Raw genomic sequence first — 18,424 nt, forward strand, 5'->3', positions numbered from 1 at the left:
AGGGGCCAAAAGGGAGAAGGGGAGGGGCCAAAAGGGAGAAGGGGAGGGGCCAAAAGGGTGGCACAGTGACTCAGTGGTTAGCACTGCTGCCTCACGGCTCAGAAGCCCTGGCTCGATTCCAGCCTTGGGTGACTGTCCGCGTGGAGTTTGCAAGTTCTCCGTGTTTGCATGGGTTTCCTCTGGGTTCTCTGGTTTCCTCCCATGGTCCAAAGATGTGCAGGTTAGATGGATTAGCCACAGTAAATGTGGGGTGATGGGGACATGGTGGGGAGCTGGGTCTGGGTGGAATGCTCTTCGGTGGGTCAGTGCAGACTGGGTTGGCCGAATAGTCTCGTTCTGCACGGTAGGGATTCAATCCTTCTAAAAGAAAGAAGGGAGGACTAAACAGAAAAAGGGGGTATGGAGGGCAAGAGAGAGCAGGAGGGGTGAGGAAAGAGGAGTCCCCAAGCAGAATGCTGCTGACAATGTATTTATGTCCAAATCTTTGTCTTTTTTTTAAATTAGCTGGGAGCTTGGAGTTACCTGTTGTTGTCCTGTTGCTTTCTCCATGGAACTAAGAACCTAACACTGGAACTGTTGTCAATTATCAGGAAAAACCCATCTGGTTCCCTCATGCCCTTTAGGGAAGGAAACTGTTGTCCTACCTAATCTAGCCCACACATGACTCCTGACCCACAGCAATATGCCTGATGCCTAACCGCCATCTAGGTGGTTAGGGATGGACAACAGATGCCAGCCCTAGCCAGCGACACCAACATACCATGAATAAATTTTTAAAGATCTTATTAGTGAGTGGTGCAAGGCGTATTTGAAGCTGATTTCACCTCACTGATAAATATTGTCCTATTCCTCCACTGCTTTGGTAGGGGAGTTGGGAAGTCACAAGAACTACACATGCTGGAGTCACAGTCAACACAGAGTGGGTCTGGAGGGACACAGCAGGTCAGGCAGCATTACAGGAGTTGACGCCTGACCTGCCGTGTTCCTCTAGCTCCACACTGTATTGACTCGGAGTTGGTAAGCCACTTCTGTGGACTGGAGGGAGCATGCTGCAATGTAGTAGGGACAATAATTGGCACGGGGAGGACACAGCATATAAGGGTGGGAGACACTAGTGTATTGTAGCACTTGGGGTACTGCGAGAAAAAGTGAGACTGCTGGCCACAACCACCCTGGCTTTGATGGGGAGACAGTGCTGGCTAACTAAGTTGGAGGATTGGGGCTTGGCAGAAATGTTGGGAAATGAATCACAATTCAGAGCCAGGTCTTGGAACATGAGAAAGCACAGTACTGATGGCCTTGTTACGGAGTGTAAGGGGGAAAGGAACATGGAGGTTCAATGTATGTCTGTAGTAGTGGTAGTAGTAGTAGTAGTGGTGGTGGTGGGATGGGGAATGGGGTTGGTGGCTTAATTACCATGACCGGGACTGCATTTGGAGCGTTTTGTTTTGTCTGGGTGGGCTGGCTCTGCCTGTGAGGCTGTTCAAGGGACAGTTGAATTAATCATGTACTTGCAATGTACAACTAGGAGACATCTGTAACCACAGCACCCTGCACGTGAAACGGGTGGATTGTCCAAATGCGTGGGATACAAACCGTGGTCACAAGCACAATCTCGACCACATCACTGGTCATTGCATATTGAAGATGGTCATCACAGTGATCTTAAAACAGCCATCCCTGGGCCACATTTAACAAAGACAGTGCAAGATCTCATAGGCTGCACAGAGACACTGAGCCGTTTTTCTTTTTTCTCTCGTCTTGAACCCGAAATATTCACTAACACGCCCTTATATTTAAAGCTACCTTTCTTGGGCAACATTGCAGTGAAGGGACAAGGTGTCAGTAATCCTACCACACTTACAACCTCCTGCTGTATCCGTGTAACACGGCTTGTTGCTGCATACATCAGAACAAGGTTCCTACACCAAACGTCCATGTGCAGAAATTCCATGGCCCTCCGTGTCCCACTGTATGGAAGAATATCTTAAACCAGCATTTGTGAGTGAGTGCTGAAAACTCAAGTTTCTCATATTCCCCACACAGATTCTTTGCAAACATGTTTGAAGGAGCCAGCCACAGCAAGGGTTGCTACAGTGCAAAAAAGGCACAGAGAAATTGAAGAGGAACAGATGCTCTGGCGTGCGCAGGACCAGCAATAAACTGCGCCTCACTCATCTGGTGGAAATGACATCAAGGACAATAGACTGTGGGCCTCCTGAACCTCCCGCACATCCTGAAGGGACCTTCAGCTGGGACCTTTGACATGAAGGGAATTGGGGACAGGGTAGGGTTCTAAGATGGAATGTACTAAGATGGGTAACCTGCGTAGGCAATACATTTATTGGCACTAGAACCAGGAATCCTGGAGGCCCTGGCAATGGCGATTATTTCCACTGCTGTCATTGAGGGAAGACAGCATGAAGGGGGTGCCCTAGAGGCACAGTGCATAGCTAACGAGGCAAGTTGCAGAGAATGTGATAAAACTGATTTGGGCTCTCACAAAGACCCTCCATGAAACTGCCTGACATTGATACTTACCCAGTATCTGGTAAAATTCAGTCCGTGCACTCATTCCATGAGCTTCTTCCTCTAAAATGCCCACCCACAAAGCTCCTATTGGTCATCTAATTTTCCGTGTTGAGCTGGTTGGCAATTCAACAAACTCTTCAGTGTATGAATGGATGATTCTTAACTATCAAACAAGAAGTCTTTTTCGCCCCACCTTCAAACCTTTAATGGCTAATAAGTAAAAGTTCTCAGAAAAATTGGGAAGTGAAAGAAACACAAGATATTTTCGTCGGTCCAATAACTTTGCTCTTGCATTTTAACTTAGTAACTGAGCCAGGTGAGGGTTGGGTGAGGGTTGGTCAAGAGTTGAGTTTGAGTGCATACTTCCCCTACAGGGGAAGGTAAATAACTTTTCATTCACAACAGTGCAAGAGTCAGTTGCAATGATATGCTCTCAACTGAGAATGACACTCCATGAAGGGAGATGCGAAGAAGCAGGCATTAAAATAGATAATATAATCTGCATCATCTGCAAAATACTACGAAGTAGCAGCAGCTGTTGTGACGATCTAGCACAAAAAAACAGGCGAGTGTTTAATATCACTAAAGTGCGGCATGACAGGCATGACATGTCAAATAATTCTCGGTCATCATAAATTCTGCATTAAGAAAGGACAGATCAATAAATCTGTGTAGCTGGTTACTGGAACATAGATTCTGTCGTCCAGATCTTGCTTTCATCATGTAGAAACAGATGCATTTTTTACCTCCAGAATTCTGTCTCCTGACTGCAGTCTACCATCTTTTACTGCTGCTCCTCTTTGCAGGATATTTTTCACCAGGATCGGACCAGGTCCATGGACAGATGACTCTCTTGTAACTACTGTGAAACCAAGACCCTCTGGACCTGGACATTGGAAGAAATCACAGAAAAGTCACTGGATAAACTATTTATTGAACAGGAAAGGCAGCAATATGTTACCATAAATTTACAATCAATTGCACCACTCCTCCCAGAAAAAAAATTGAGAGGCCAAATGAGAAATTGCTGGAAAAACTCAGGTCTGACAGCACCTGTGCAAAGAAAGTTTTGACTCTACTTTCTAGTTTTTCCAGCAAATTCCTATTTTGTTTCTGATTTCCAGCATCTGCAGTTCTTTGTCCTTTTTCCCCACTAGATGGGCCCTTAATATCAAGGCAGCATTTGGTAGAGCATGGCAGCAATCAGCAAGCAGCTCCCTCAAAGTTGTGCAGCAGTTGGAGGTTCCTCACATACTGATCGCCATGTGGATTCCTTGACTTCCACTTCTGGAAACTGCTGCTTCTAGCTGGACCTCGGAGGTCCACGCAAAAGGTGCAAAAGTTAGAGGCGCTGATGTGAAGGAGCTTCAATAATTTAAGGCCAGTAAGAATTAGGAGGGAGCCCACCATTGGCCACATCATACTTAGCACAAAAGAAGAATGTTGTGGTTATTGAAAAGTAAACTGTCTCAGTCCCAGGAGACATTCAGGACATTCTGTGTGTTAGACCTAAACTTTTTCAGCTGCTGAAGCACCAATCACTTGTAGAAGAATCAACCAGCAACTAATCTGTAAGTGGCTGATGATCCTTTCATGAGGGTGGGTGCAGTGTCTTTCCTGTTGATGAACTTATGTTCAGCTGTAGGAGGCTAAGAGGGCACATTAGCTGCAGCTTTAAGCTTCAAAATGGTTATTAGTGGCATTCAAATCAGCATCACTTGCTGGCTGATTCCATGGAGTCCCTGCTCTGCAGGCTCCTCATGGATGCTCACTCTGCTTCTAACACCTTCACCAATTTGGTGTCTGCCGTGGCACACGCTCCCTGGGTGCACAGCAGCTGACAACGTTTTGGAGCTCCAAGGGCAAGTCACCCCAATTTCTCATCGCATAGCTCCCCAAAGTGAGGTAAAAGTTGAACAATGCACACATTATATATGGAGTATCAAGAAATGACTTAGTGCTTTGAAACGTTATGTGAACGATGTATTATGACACAGAGTTGAGATAATGAGCAACCTTAGCCATACTCATGTATCCGCACACAAAATAAAATGCTGATCCCATGCTATGGAGTGAAGTGACAGCTGAAAACAGTTAATGAGAATGTTCATTTCCAAAAGGGACATTTTCTCAGGCCCCAATTGATTTCCAATGCCCAGTACACTCCAGTTAATGGGCACCTAGATAATGGGAAATGTTCATTTAAGGAAAACATTTGTTTCCATAGCATCTCTCAGTTCATTTTCCATATAATGTCAAGTGTTTGCATTATAATGACTGAACACTTAGTTATCTTCCTTGTAACAGGGAAATTTAGCTTCAATGAGAATTTTTTCAACTTAATTGTGCACAAAATCTGTAATTCCACATGTCATAAAAGTCAGTATCAGCATGCTGCTTTTGACTCTGGGATCTTGCATTTATGCGCGTCTGGACAACATATGAAAAATTCTGAGTATTCTTGTTGCAGCAGCTCCTGGGTGTTACCTTTATAATATCACATAGTACCCAAGACGTACTGCCAAATGAAGGAAAGAAAGACTTGCATTTCAATAGTGCCTTTCATAATTTGGGGACATCCTCAGCATTTTGCAGCCTTGCAGCACTTTATAAATGTAGTCACTGTTGTCATGAAGGAAGCTGGCGACCAATTTACGTACAAGGTCCCACAAATGTGTTAATAATTAGATATTATTTTTAAAGCACTGTTGATTGAAGGATTAATATCAGCCAAGACACTGGATATGTGTCTGTTCTTGTCAAAATCAGTGCTTTGGGATCTTTTGTTTACCAAGCGTGCTTATGGGACTTCACTCTAACGCTTTATTCAAAGAAATCTCTGATATGCAACACTCCCAATAATTCAAGAAAATGTCAAAATGTAGACTTTATGCTAAATTCCTTGAGTTAAATTTGCACCCGCAACATTCTGTCTCAGAAGTATAACAATAAAAAGTGTAACATTATTCAATAAGCAACACTAAACACTTTTTTATTAATTCTGCCCATATGGCAAAACACAGTCAGTACTGCTACCTACACGTCTTTGATGTGGGGAGACTCCCCTTGCTGTAAAACAAGACATTTGACTTTTCATTTCTTGGAAATAAACTACTCTGCTGCCTTTGTGCTGTCCATCATCCTTCACATGCTCTCCCTATATCACTGGACAGGGTTTGTGACCCCTTCCCCCTTCACCCTATTGCGGCAGCAGTACTCTCATTCTGTACTCTTTCTACACCTATCAAACTCATCCACCTTTTATTGTCCTTTCTGCCTCATTCTACAACATCTTTGTGCCTCTTCTATCACCACTACCCAGGCCCACTTGGTGGAGGACCCAGCCCACCTGGTTTTCTCTATCTCACGGCTCTTTCTTTCCCACTTCTTTTCTACAATCTCCACAGCTTCCTCTTCCTATCCTGACCTGTTACTTCCAGCCTCTGCCAAATAACCTTATTCTGGAAACTTATTGTCAGAAGACAAACAGAAACAGATTGCTCAGCTGAAGATTGAGACACACTTATATGTGTGTGTGTATGTACGCATCTTTTTAAATTAACAATATCGCAAGGAATGAATGGAGAAGGGCAAGCGATGAGACGCTCTCCGAGGAAGAGAGAGGAAAAAGAGTGAAGAGAGGCAATAAACTGGTGCTGAAGAAGAAACAGATAGACAGGGAGACAAGAATAAAAACATAGGAGAGAAGGCAGAAGTTGGAAGGCACAGGTGACAGCAGGGCTCAGTTGGAAACCACAAGATGAAGGGGAGTTAAAAGGTGAGGAACATACAACCTTTGCTAGGAGAGGGTGTTTGGAGGAATTATAGTGTAGGTAATGCAAAAACGCAAGGTGATAACCAGAATGGGATGAAAGGCATACTTGTTCACGTTTAGAAACCAAAACCTTCCCAGCTCACCTGAGCAGTCCTTGAGAACTCTGATCCCAAAACATGTGTAAAATCCTGTCCATGATGTCGGAGATAGCAAGAACTGCAGATGCTGGAGTCAGAGTCAATACAGTGTGGAGCTGGAGGAACACAGCAGCCCAGGCAGCATCAGAGGAGCATGAGAGTCGACGTTTCGGGTCGATTCTCCTGCTCCTCTGATGCAGCCTGACCTCCTGTGTTCCTCCAGCACCACACTGTATTGACCCTGTCCATGATGTGCAATCTGTATCAAGCATATTTTGTACAACACTTTGCTTGTCACACTTAGTTGAGTATATTGCACAAACTATAAAAGTGCATACTCAATTCAATGAACAGAGGCATGAGAAATCTTCTTTATATGCACATACTACAAATATCTACCTAAATTACTCTGGTAGCTGCCCTTCCAATCTGGAGACCATACTGTAATAAGTGATCATAATCGATCTTACTCACATAATTTGCATTATAAAACTGTCCCCAATGACTGCATTTTACTGCAGAAGTAATCCTGTTGAACATCCAATTCACATCAAAAACAATCTTGGAGTCTTGGTTACATGTATAGCTGTACCTTCAGGGTCGTGGCACAGTGGTAGCATTCCTACCTCTGGGCCAGAAGGCTTAGGTTCAAGTCCTACCTGCTGTAGATATGTATCGTAACATACAGTCATATGGCATAGAAACAGACCCTTCGGTCCAACCAGTCCATGCCAAACATAATCCCAAGCTAAACTAGTCACCTGCTTGCTCCTGGCTGATATCCCTCCAAACCTTTCTTATTCGTGTACTTATCCAATGTCTTGTAAACATTGTAATTGTACCCACATCCACCACTTCCTTAGGAAGTTCATTCCATACGCAAACCACCCTCTGTATAAAACATTTACACTTCATATCTTTTTTGAACGTCTCTCCTCTCACCTTAAAAATGTGCCCCCTAGGCTTGAAATTCCCCCATTCTAGGGAAAAGACAACTACCATTAACCCAACCTAACCCCTCTTTTTTTTTTAATAAACTTTAATAAGGTCGCCTCTCAACCTCCCACACTCCAGTGAAAAAGAGTCCCAGTCTTTCTTTTGTTTGAACAGGTTGATCAAAAATATCTACAGCTGCTCCTCCATAGCATTTAATGGAATGGGTCAAGGACTGCTCTGGATACCCTTCGGTAATATATATACCACAACAAAATGCATTTCTCCCTCTTAAAGGCATGATTGGATGGTTGTGGGGTCAAGTCCATGTCCAAAGACATGAATGTAAAATCTAGGCTGACATTCCAGAGCAGCAGTGAAGGACTGTTACACTGTGGAACATGCTGCTTTTGGATGAGATGTTAACTGAAGCCCTGACCTGCCTTGCAGTTATTCATCCCTCAATCAACATCTGTACCTTGCTCTTTGCAAGGGCTGCTACACATAAATTGACTGCTGTATTTCCCATATTAAAATAGTGCACTTCCATCTGGGTCACAACACACACACACACACACACACAATACCTTTTCTCAAATCGATTTTGATCTTTTTTCCTTGTTTCTTGGTCGCAAGTCCCCCAAAGGATGTTGGTGAAGATGTTTTCTTTGGCATTATTGAGTGGCTGTTGCTCCTCGAGTGCTTGGGGCTGCTGATCTGTGTTGAAATCAAGGGTGAATTGCTGTCTGGGCTATTGGGATAAACCAAATCTGTTGGTTTGCTGGTTGGCTTTGAACGCAATGGAGGTGGAACTGTGGCTTTGGAATCGTCTTCGTGGCTGTGAGCAGTGAGGGGTCCGATTGCAGATTTTTCATAACGATCCCTGTTATAATTTGGAACTATCTGGAGCTGGACTGTAGGCAGCTGCATGGCATTTCGAAACACCTCCTGTGCTCTGAAATTCAAGACAGGATTCTGAAGTTAAACCGCATCATTAAGGCCTGAGATTCAAACAAAACAGTTCTTGCATTTGAAATGTCCCATTCTGTCCCTTGATATGAATGTCCTCCCCATATGTCACACCATCTAGACAGAAATTACATTCCAGTAGGGTTGAAGAATATTTTGTCCTGATTATGAGCCAATTGCTAGAAAGTACACAAGTGTAGCATTCAGCAGAATCACAGAATAGAATCATAGAATCCCTAAAGTGCAGAAAGAGGCCATTCAGCCCATCGGGTCCGCAGTGACCCTATAAAAGGGGCTCCCACCCAGACCCAACACTACACCCCATCTCCACAACCCTCCACGGGGTTTTTAAACCATGGCTAACCCAGTTAACATGCACATCTCTGGACACCACAGGGCAATTTATGGGCAATCCACCTAACCTGCACTTCTTTGACTGTGGGAGAAAACTGGAGCACCCGGAGGAAACCCACATAGAAAGTCACCCAAAGTGGGAATCAAACCAGGGTCCCTGGCACTGTGAAGCAGCAGTGCTAACAGTTTGCCACCGTGCTGCCCCAGTGGTCTGTCTTGTACATTTTTCTTCCCTTTCTAACGATGAGCACATCACCTCTGGCTTTGGGACTTCATCGTATGGCAGAGTTGAAAAATAAAGTACAATAGCCAGAGACTGCTGAACACAGTTTATGGCACAGCATGGACCTAAGTATACCACTGAAGTATGGCAACACAGTTTGAAATGTTTCTACAAATTTGATTGATAACATGAGCTAAAATGGTTAAATTATTACCAATTCTTTCACGAGATGTGGGGATAATTGCCAAAAGTCAACATTTGCTGCCCATCCTCAAATATTCATGAACTCAGTGGTTTGCTGAAGGGCAATTTTACAGGGCAGTTAAGACTCAGCTAAATTACTGTGGATCTGGAGTCACAGGAAGACCAGATCAGGAAAAGTTTGCAGATTTCCTTGTATAAAAGTGAACCAGATGGGTTTCTATAACAATTGAAGATAGTTTCACGGTCACAATCATTGAGATGATCTTCCAATTCCAGATTAATTCCACCAGCTACCATGTGGGATTGGAACCCATTCTCCAAAGCATTAACATCAGTCTCTGGATTCAAGATACATTATGATTGTATCACCATCTCTCCGAAGGGGACAATACAGCTGCACTAATTTGGCTCGCATACCCCAAACAAAGTCTTCAAGATGAGTTGAAAGGTAGAGACAATAATCTTTGGGCGCAAGTGTACAGAACAAAGGGGCATTCCCTTTAAAAAAAAACTAGGCCATTCAGGAATGATGTCAGGTAGCACTTCTTCACACAGAAAATGGTAGAAATCAAAAAGTAGTCGAGGACCAGGTGAAAAATTTCAAAACTGAAAATGATCAATACCCTTGCCTGGCATGGAAATCTATGATCACAGAAGCAAGCTGAGTAAATATAGTTTAGATACAGGACAATCGTGATCTAATTGAATGGCATAAATGACTGAGGGAGCTGAATTGGTTGACTGCTATTCCTACATACTTTAACTAGGCGATATTTTGTCATATCCAAATGTGCTTGGGATCACAAACAAAGACACCCATCTCCAAGACCAGCATTGTAAGTATGTATCTGATGAAAAAATACTGTGACATAACAAAGGATTACAAGAGGGAGCGCAACTGCATTTCAAGCGTGGCTTGATGTATACAAGAGAGGATGAGAAGAGAATTATTATTGGAATTTGGAAGGGACATGTTCAGTTTTTGTTTTCTGTTGAAGATATCGGATCAAACATGACAAAATCCATTGCAGTAACAACTTTTGAGAGTATACTGTCTAATTCTCATCCATCACACACACCAAAGATGTTTTAATAAAAAGTAAGATTTACATCCTCCCAACTGTTATATTGGCTGAAAAAGTAGAAGCTTTGAGGAGGCTCACATGCACAGTCATAGCTCACAAGGAAAGCATGAGAGTAAAAGGGCAATGGAGGTAAATAGGAAAGTGTATTGAGACCACAATTAGATCAGCCACGATTCTACTGAACAGCGGAGTGGGCTCAAGGAGCTGAATGGCCTTCTGCACTGAACTCATAGGGTGCATATATTTAAAAGGTTTCAGAAATGAATGGTTACACTTACTGAGCAAACGTTCTGTCCATTAAATTGTTGTCATTAATTTTGATGATGCATTCATTCTCTTGGAGTAAACGCTCTCTTTTTGATCGGCTGTTCTCTTCAATACCACGGATGCACAGACCGAGGAATCTGGAGAACAGATGACAACAAAAAGGTGTGTACAAGATTTGAAAAAGAGCTCTGCCATCTCCTCGACAGAATTGTCAAATGCAAAGTGAAAAGGGGCACACTGTGTCAGCTTATAGTGAAAGAGACTGCCCTGTTATTGAATTTAGCACCCATTCAGCTACCCATTGTAATTTTCACAAGGTAGTACTCTCGCCTCTGAGTCACACAGTTCCAGATTTAAATCACATTTCAGGGTTTGAGCACACAAAACCAAACTGACGTTAAGGTGCAGTAGCACCATCTTCTTCAGGGCAGTTAGGGATGGGCAACAACAGCTGACCCAGTCAGCAGTACTTACATCCCATGAGCAAATAAGAACTAGTACCAGAAGGACCTGAACTGTTAAAAGTGCTAACTTCTGGATGAGATGTTATCGGAGACATCACCTGTTGGCTGTCAGTTGCCACTAATGCTATTTGGCATGCAAGTAATCCTGTTTTGTAACTCACCAAGTTGACACCTCATTTTTTGCTATGCCTGGTACAGCTGCTGGCATGCCCGCTCCCCCCACAAACTTCATTGACTTGCATGAAAGAGCCAAGCGAATGGCTCTTAAAATTTGATGATAACACAAATATAGGTAGGTGGGAAAGATGTGAAAAGGACATAAGGAGTCTGAAATGGACAGAGAGTGGGGGAAAAGTTTACCAAAGGGGTATAAGGTGGGATAATGTGAACTTTCCCACCTTGGAAGAAAAATAGAAAAGCAGCATTTACTGAAATAGAGAGAAATTGCAGAACTCTACGAAACTCAGGGACCTAGGTTTCCTGGTGCATGAATCACAAAAGTTAGTATGCAGATACAGCAAGAGATTACGAGGGTAAACGGAATGTTGTTGTTTATTGCAAGGGAAATGGAATACAAGAGTTGGGGAGTTTTGCTATAATTGTACAGAAGATTGGTGAACCCGCATCTACGGTCTTGTGTGTAGTTTTGGTCTCCTTATTTAACAAAGGAGAAAATAGAATTAGTTCACAGAAGATCTACTCAACTGATTTCTGGGTTGAAGGGGCTGTGCTATGAGTTGGGTATTTATCCATTGACATTTAGCAGAATGACAGGTGATCTTACTGAAACATACAAGATCCTGAGGGTACCTGAAAGGAAAATGGAAAGAAATTTCCCCTTCTGGAAGGGACTTTTACTGGGGAAGCCAGCTCAAAAATCAGGGATCTCCCACTCAAGATGGAGATGAGAATTCTATTCACTCAAAGGGCAATGCAATTCTCTTACCAAGACAGGGTGTTTTAATATTTATAAGTCAGAGTTAGAAAGATTCTTGATTGTCAAGGGTGTGAAAGACTACAGGGGGTAAAGTTGGGAAGTGGAATTCCTACCACAATTAGGAAATCAATGATCCTGTTGAATGGTGGGGAAGCTTGTGGCGCAAATTAGCATTTACCTCCTCCTAATTCATATGCTTATACCATTTTGAAAAACAGCAGGGAAGATATCCCCAGTGTCTGAGTCAATATTTACCACTCATTCAACAACACAAAGCTGATTATCTGATCTTGAACATATTGCTATTTATGAAAGCCTATTGTGGGAGATTTGGCTGCCTTGTTTCCTACATTACAACACTGACTGCACTCCAAAAGTATTTCATTGGCTGTAAAACACTTCGAAATATCCAAAGATCTTGGAAAGCACCATGCAAATGAAAGTCTCTCCTTTAAGCACAACTGTTTACAATTGGCAAGCTCAGCAAAAGACAACAGGCGAAAGGCAAGCTTGGTCTTTCAACATATTGCTTTGGAAAATGATACTACACCACATCAAGTATTGTGCTTTTATCTTTCAAACTGCCTAAATTAGTTTGTCATAATTAAGTTCAATATGCCATCAACTCCATATACCTCCTGATCCAACTGTAGCAAAGCCCACTTCTATTTTGTACAAGATGAAATAGATTCAATCATTTCCTGTTGTATAAAATTTCGATTGATTCAACTAATGCCCATTCACTTTCACTGTATAATGAATCCAACTTGCACTGCAGAGAATTTACTGCATTGAAGCATAAAGCATTCCTTAATTATCCACACAGCAGAATAAATATAGTCACTCCTCTACCAAATCTAATCTAAAGTCAGCAGGTCATTTTATAGGTGTAATCAGTTTTGTGTAAAATATGTTTCAGCTAAGTGTTTTCGTTGCTTTTTGTTTAGATTGAATTGCTGAAACAAAAATAATTAAATGGACTGAGGTACTGAGATTACACATTGGCTGTACTGCTTCAGTATTTTGTAGAAACCCTGACATAAGCATGAAATGGAAGGCTTGTCGTGCATTTTCAAGATTCAAACGCACATTCAAAGCTCATGATGACAAACTGATTACAAATCCTTCGGTACCTGGTTAAAACACATTTTAAGATGATCATTACACCCTTTCCCCGAAGGAAGCGACTTGTAGTAAGATGCATTATTATTGACATCAAATTCTCAATAACAGCTCATCAAACTCTCATTTGCTATGCAGTTAAACCCCCAACTTTCATCCCTGCATCTTTGGAAGGCAGTTTTGCTGGCGTGTGGATTCATAGTACATTTCAGCAGATTTACAGCAAGACCAATCCCATCCAGATCAAGCCACCACATGGTCATTTCCCAATTAGCATCAATGGACACTGAAAAGCAGCAGTCTGACATTGTCCCACCTCCCTCTTAACCACCAACACCTCCCCATCAACCCTTCTGCCAACTTCCACTAGCCCAGTGACCAATTAGAACATCCCCATCTACCTCTGCCATGTCAGGTGAGTTCAGTTGTCATGTGTGGCAAAGACCAGGGGTTGAATTCTGTGCAGCTCAGTACTGAACAAGGTATTTGGTTGTTACTAACTCACTGGTGCAGTTCCTCCCAATTGCACAGACAGAATGATTCTCTGGAAAAATGCAAAAAATTTCCCAACCCCAAGTTCCTCCGTACTACCCCCAACCACTCCCTATATTTTGAGAAACGCAGTATACAACCAAAATGTATTGTAAATTTTAAGGTTTATTGCAGCTATTGATAAATATTTTGTTTCCTTTGTGCATAGGAAAAATCAAAGCCATGCAGAATCCAGTGCCAACCAGATTACTATTTGTAATTCTTGGCCAAGTTCTGAAGTTCGGCCCCATGCTAAATGTTAAAATAATTCAAGTGGTTAAAAAGCAGCATTAGTTTTGGACAGCTTTGAGAAAGGAAGTCAGCTTTTTTAAGATCCCGGTCAAACAATATGCTTAAAGATCTTATACAGTTAAGTCTATTATTAAATTATCACATCATAAACTTATAAATCCTAATTTAAACATTTATAGCTCACAGACAATTGCATCCCGTTCTAATGAAAAGGAGCATTCAACTGGACAATGTCATAATTCAAATTAATGAATAGATGGCATCTTGCTGCAATTCAACTTCTCCTTTTGTTGGAAAATCTCTCAAGTCCTGAACGGTCCAGAGCATCTTGATTTTAACCCAAAATGCCTATATTGTTATACATGCAGGCACTGAAATGAAACGATGAGATGACATTGTGGAGACGAAGTGTTCCTGCCCTTATCTGGCAAGAAACCTCTGTCAGTCAGATACACACGCTGCATTGATCCTACTCTGTCGCATTCACTTTCTTCCTTACTGGAGATTGGAAACAAAAGGGAAGAGATAGAGATACTGCACTGTAGGAGAATAGCTGAAAACAAAAGAACATGCGGAACAGATAAAAGAAAGAAAAATAGCATGGAAGAAAGATAGAAAAGTGAAAGAAAGCTCTAGGTTGAGATAGAAGGAAAAGGATCAATTTGTCAAAGAAACAAGGGAGAGAAGAAAAGAAAGGCATGACAAAAAGGATAGAAAGAGAAACAATTATGAGTGAGTCAGAAAAATAGTAAACAGAGCTCAATTGAAAATGTGTGGGGGAAGCCAGAGAAAAGAGCTGGGTTAGTGGTGGCAGGCTTTGGGTGACAGGAGAGAGTGGTTGATGAGATACCAAAAAGGATGAAGTAGTAATGAAAAAAAAAGGTTGGGACTGACTGGAGAAAAGGGCAGGGCGGGCACAGAGAAGAGTGAGGAGAACTGCAGAGAAAGGGGATGGAGGGTCTGGTGAAAAGGGGAATGGGTGGGGGAGAAATTGATAAAAGGCTGAGGTGGGGCGGGTGGGGGGCGGGGGGGTGAATGGAAGGGTAGGAAACCAGACAAAGCGGACTGGCAGAGGACTGGGGTAAAGGTCTCGTGGGCTTGGGGAGGAAGAGGGGTGGGAAGGGAGCTGCCAGAGAAAAGGGAAGGTGGGGTCAGAAAAGAAGGGAAACAGCGATTGGAAAAGGAAAGAAAAAAGAGTGATTGGAAAAGGAAAGAAAAGGGCGAAGGAAAATGTTTTTCAAAAGATGAGAAGTTTTAAACAAGACCTCCACAAAGTCTAGGGGCTTCAATTTTAGGGAGCATCAAGCAGCACGATCACTGATGGAGCACATGATTGGAAAAAAGCGAAACAGTGAACTAAACAACATTAAGGTCACTTCAGTGCTTCAAGGATATTAAATTTCCACAAGAATTTATTTCTTCAAATAGGAACCAGTTTCTTCCTAGAATTTGGAAAGGTTAGAAACTGCCATGAGTTTACAATTCAGTAAACCTTTGTTCTGAAAGAGCAGTTAATGTGGACACAACTATTACGTTAAGCATCAACTTTTCCTACTTCAGTGGTACTTCCAGATTCCTTTTCAATGAACAAAACCATTTTTCACTCTGGAGTTAAAAGGAGTTTTATGCCACAAATCCAGCCTAACAAAAGCCTTTTCATGAAAAAGTTTTCTTAAAAAAAAAATCACTGGCACGCTTACACCCATAGCCTATTCCAGCTGCAGCATAAACTTTTTCCAGTGACTGGCTGCACTTTTTCACCATGTCTTTCCTCTCCTGGGGCGCTAACCCAAGTTAGGATTATATTTCCCACAGCAATCGGCACAGCCTCCAATACCTTCCCTGCTTGGGCAGACTTAAATGTTTCAAATGGCCAGCAATGGTCTAGCAGCCCATTGTGCACCACTGCAGACAAAGTGGACTCTTACTATACTGCTGCAGTCTCAATTTTGACATGCATCACAACAGAGTACAATCACATGATGACTTCCCAAACAGGGACTGATGGAAGTGGCCATCAGAGTTGGGTGTTCACCTCGCCAAATCACCATCCATGCTCTATGACAATGGGCAGGCTGCACCATCAGAAAGTTGGTGGAGGAACCAGAGAGGAAGCTACCTTTTATTATGAACCTAACATAAAGGCATGGTTTAATCATCACAACCTCATCACTTCGCTCCTCCTGATAGCTTTGAAGGCTTACCTCATCTCTAAGTGGGGCTGCACAGTAAACTGAGTGGATTTGACACCTGTATTGAGTTGCTTTCACATAATCGATACATCGAAGAAGCCAAAATATCAGCACAAAGATTGCCTCAGAGAACTCAAGGTGAGGTTTGGGTATCTTGTAGGAATCACAGGTTTCAGAGGCGGCTTCACTGTGCAGCACGAATGTGCAAATGTAACTGCATAACCTTATGGTTTAATGCTAATGAATATGTTAAAGCAAAATTCAATTTATACCACATTTGAAAGAAACTCACAGTGAGCGAAGACTACAAATGGGAGCAAATCAAAGTTATTTTGATAGCAACAATAAATTGAACACACAGTCCTATTGACTCATGGTAGCAGAAGACCATAAAACATAGGAACATAGGCCATTCAACCCATCTAGTCTCTTCTGTCATTCAATGATATCACGGCTGATCTGATAATCCTCAACCTCAGTATCCGGCCTGGTCTCCGTAATACTTTGTTTTCGTACTCATCAAAAATCTGTGTTTCAGCCTTGAAAACACAAAGGCTCAGCCTTAACAGCCCTCTACAGTGAAGAATTCCACATATTCACGACCCTATCAGAGGAAAAACTCCTTCTTATCTGTCTTAAATGTGTGACCCCCTGTTCTGAGGTTAGGCCGTTAGGTCCTAGACTCTTATGTTTCACAAAGGTGCAAAGGTCTCTTCCCATTCTTGTAAACACCAATATGTACATGCCCAACCCACTCAACTACATCTCATAAGAAAACCCCTCCACAGTACACCTGATTGTTTGGCAAAAGCCTGCTTTCTGAAAACACCAACTGCGACAAATTCACCAACATTGATAATGAATATTTGAACATTAAGTGGGTTTTTAAGGTTCTTATATTCGTTTATGTTTCCCTTCCAGATTGTGCACTGTCACTTTTGTGTTATCACTTTTAACTGTACTACTGAGTACACTCTTGAGCCAAGAACCAGGATGACACCGCCTGACCAGTAGCCACGAACAAGTCCAAGCTACAGCTTGCTAGACTAGGGATATGTACATCGAATAACTCCATGAAGGCCAGTATCCCATCACCAAGGTTTGTTGACTTGCTTGCCGAGCTGGCTTGTTCTCAGACGTTTCGTCACCATGCTAGGTGACATCATCAGTGAGGCCTCCGATGAAGTGATGTTGATCTACTCCGTTTGGAATTTATACTGTCTGGTCCGTTGTGGTGAGTAGTGTCATTTATGGTTTTAATTTGTATGGGTTTGTATAAGAGGTCCAATTCTACATGTTTGTTGATAGCATTACGGGTTGAGAATCATGCCTCCAGGAATTCCTGCGTGTGTCTATGTTTGGCTTGGGCTACTATGGTTACATCGTCCCAGTTAAACTGATGGCCTTCATTGTCTGAGTGTACTGATATTAAGGAAAGTTTGTCGTGTCGTTTTGCTGCAGGGGGTTTTCATCTGTCAGCTAGGGCTCCCTGATTGGACCAGGTTAACAACCCAATCAGGGAACTCATTCTATGATGCTCACCTGGCCGACTTCATTCCAATCACTACATACATAAATTGCTTTTCAACTGCAAGTTATCAGCTTGTCTGTCAGGTAAACCAGTCTAACATTTTCAGGTAGCTTGAATCTACGCTACTTACCAATCCAGCATGAGACTGGCAATTCTATGTTAAGGAACACAGCACAAGGAAACGACAATCACCATGAAGTAAAATCCTTTCAGGCTAATCATTATTTGCTTACAATTCATCCAAAAGCAAACCAACAGATGGCGTGTCTGCATACTGACAGCCAGAAGCCAGATAAAACACTGCTATGGGCTGAATATTTTTTTAAGCCATCAACTCAAAAAAATCTCAAAAACACATTTTCAGACTTTAGGTTGTGCTGAGTTGACATGTAGGGATGAGTTTGTTAGAGAGGGGAGGGAGCTGAGAGGATGAGCAGCATTTAGCCCTGATGTATCTAGTGATCAATACAGAGTAACACAGATAGGGAGGGCATCTGTGACACCAATAACCAAACAGTCATCACCCAGTCATGGTTTAATTCATAATTCAAGAATGATGCCTTCAGAGATGGGCTGAAGGGTTCCTCACAAAAATGGCTCTGTACCTCAGCATGAGTCCCCTTATTTAAAAGGGAGAACAAGCTGGGTTTGTTTTTGCTTCACTGGCACAGAGCAATTTCAGTTGTAAACTCATTGTTTAATATGAGATTTAGAAACACAGTGTTTGCTACCATGCTCCAGCGTGGAAGAATTCTTAAAGGTGGCTGCAGTCTTACAGAGAAAGCAATTTGCACATGCACACGCACGACTTCACACAGAGTGAAAGGTAAACATCTACAACTTGTATGGTGTGGTAAATGACTCAATAGTGCTTTGCAGGAGCATCATCAGATGAAATTTGGTATTCACTAAATGA

The 18,424-nt window shown here is 42.4% G+C and overlaps 1 protein-coding gene across 1 annotated transcript in view; it reads right to left on the bottom strand.

Annotated features, from left to right (window-relative positions):
- The window catches only part of LOC109932140 (partitioning defective 3 homolog B), an 851,675-nt gene that overhangs the window by 466,005 nt on the left and 367,246 nt on the right, over positions 1-18,424 (bottom strand). The window contains exons 6-8 of the mRNA XM_048599077.1: positions 10,491-10,616; positions 7,965-8,332; positions 3,279-3,418 (exon numbers count right to left, since the gene is read on the bottom strand). Of these exons, the coding sequence (XP_048455034.1) occupies positions 3,279-3,418; positions 7,965-8,332; positions 10,491-10,616 (634 nt within the window). The remainder of the gene's footprint in view (positions 1-3,278; positions 3,419-7,964; positions 8,333-10,490; positions 10,617-18,424) is intronic.

The sequence above is a fragment of the Rhincodon typus genome, chromosome 7 (genome assembly GCF_021869965.1).
Source record: "Rhincodon typus isolate 14 chromosome 7, sRhiTyp1.1, whole genome shotgun sequence".
Lineage (NCBI taxonomy): Eukaryota > Metazoa > Chordata > Chondrichthyes > Orectolobiformes > Rhincodontidae > Rhincodon > Rhincodon typus.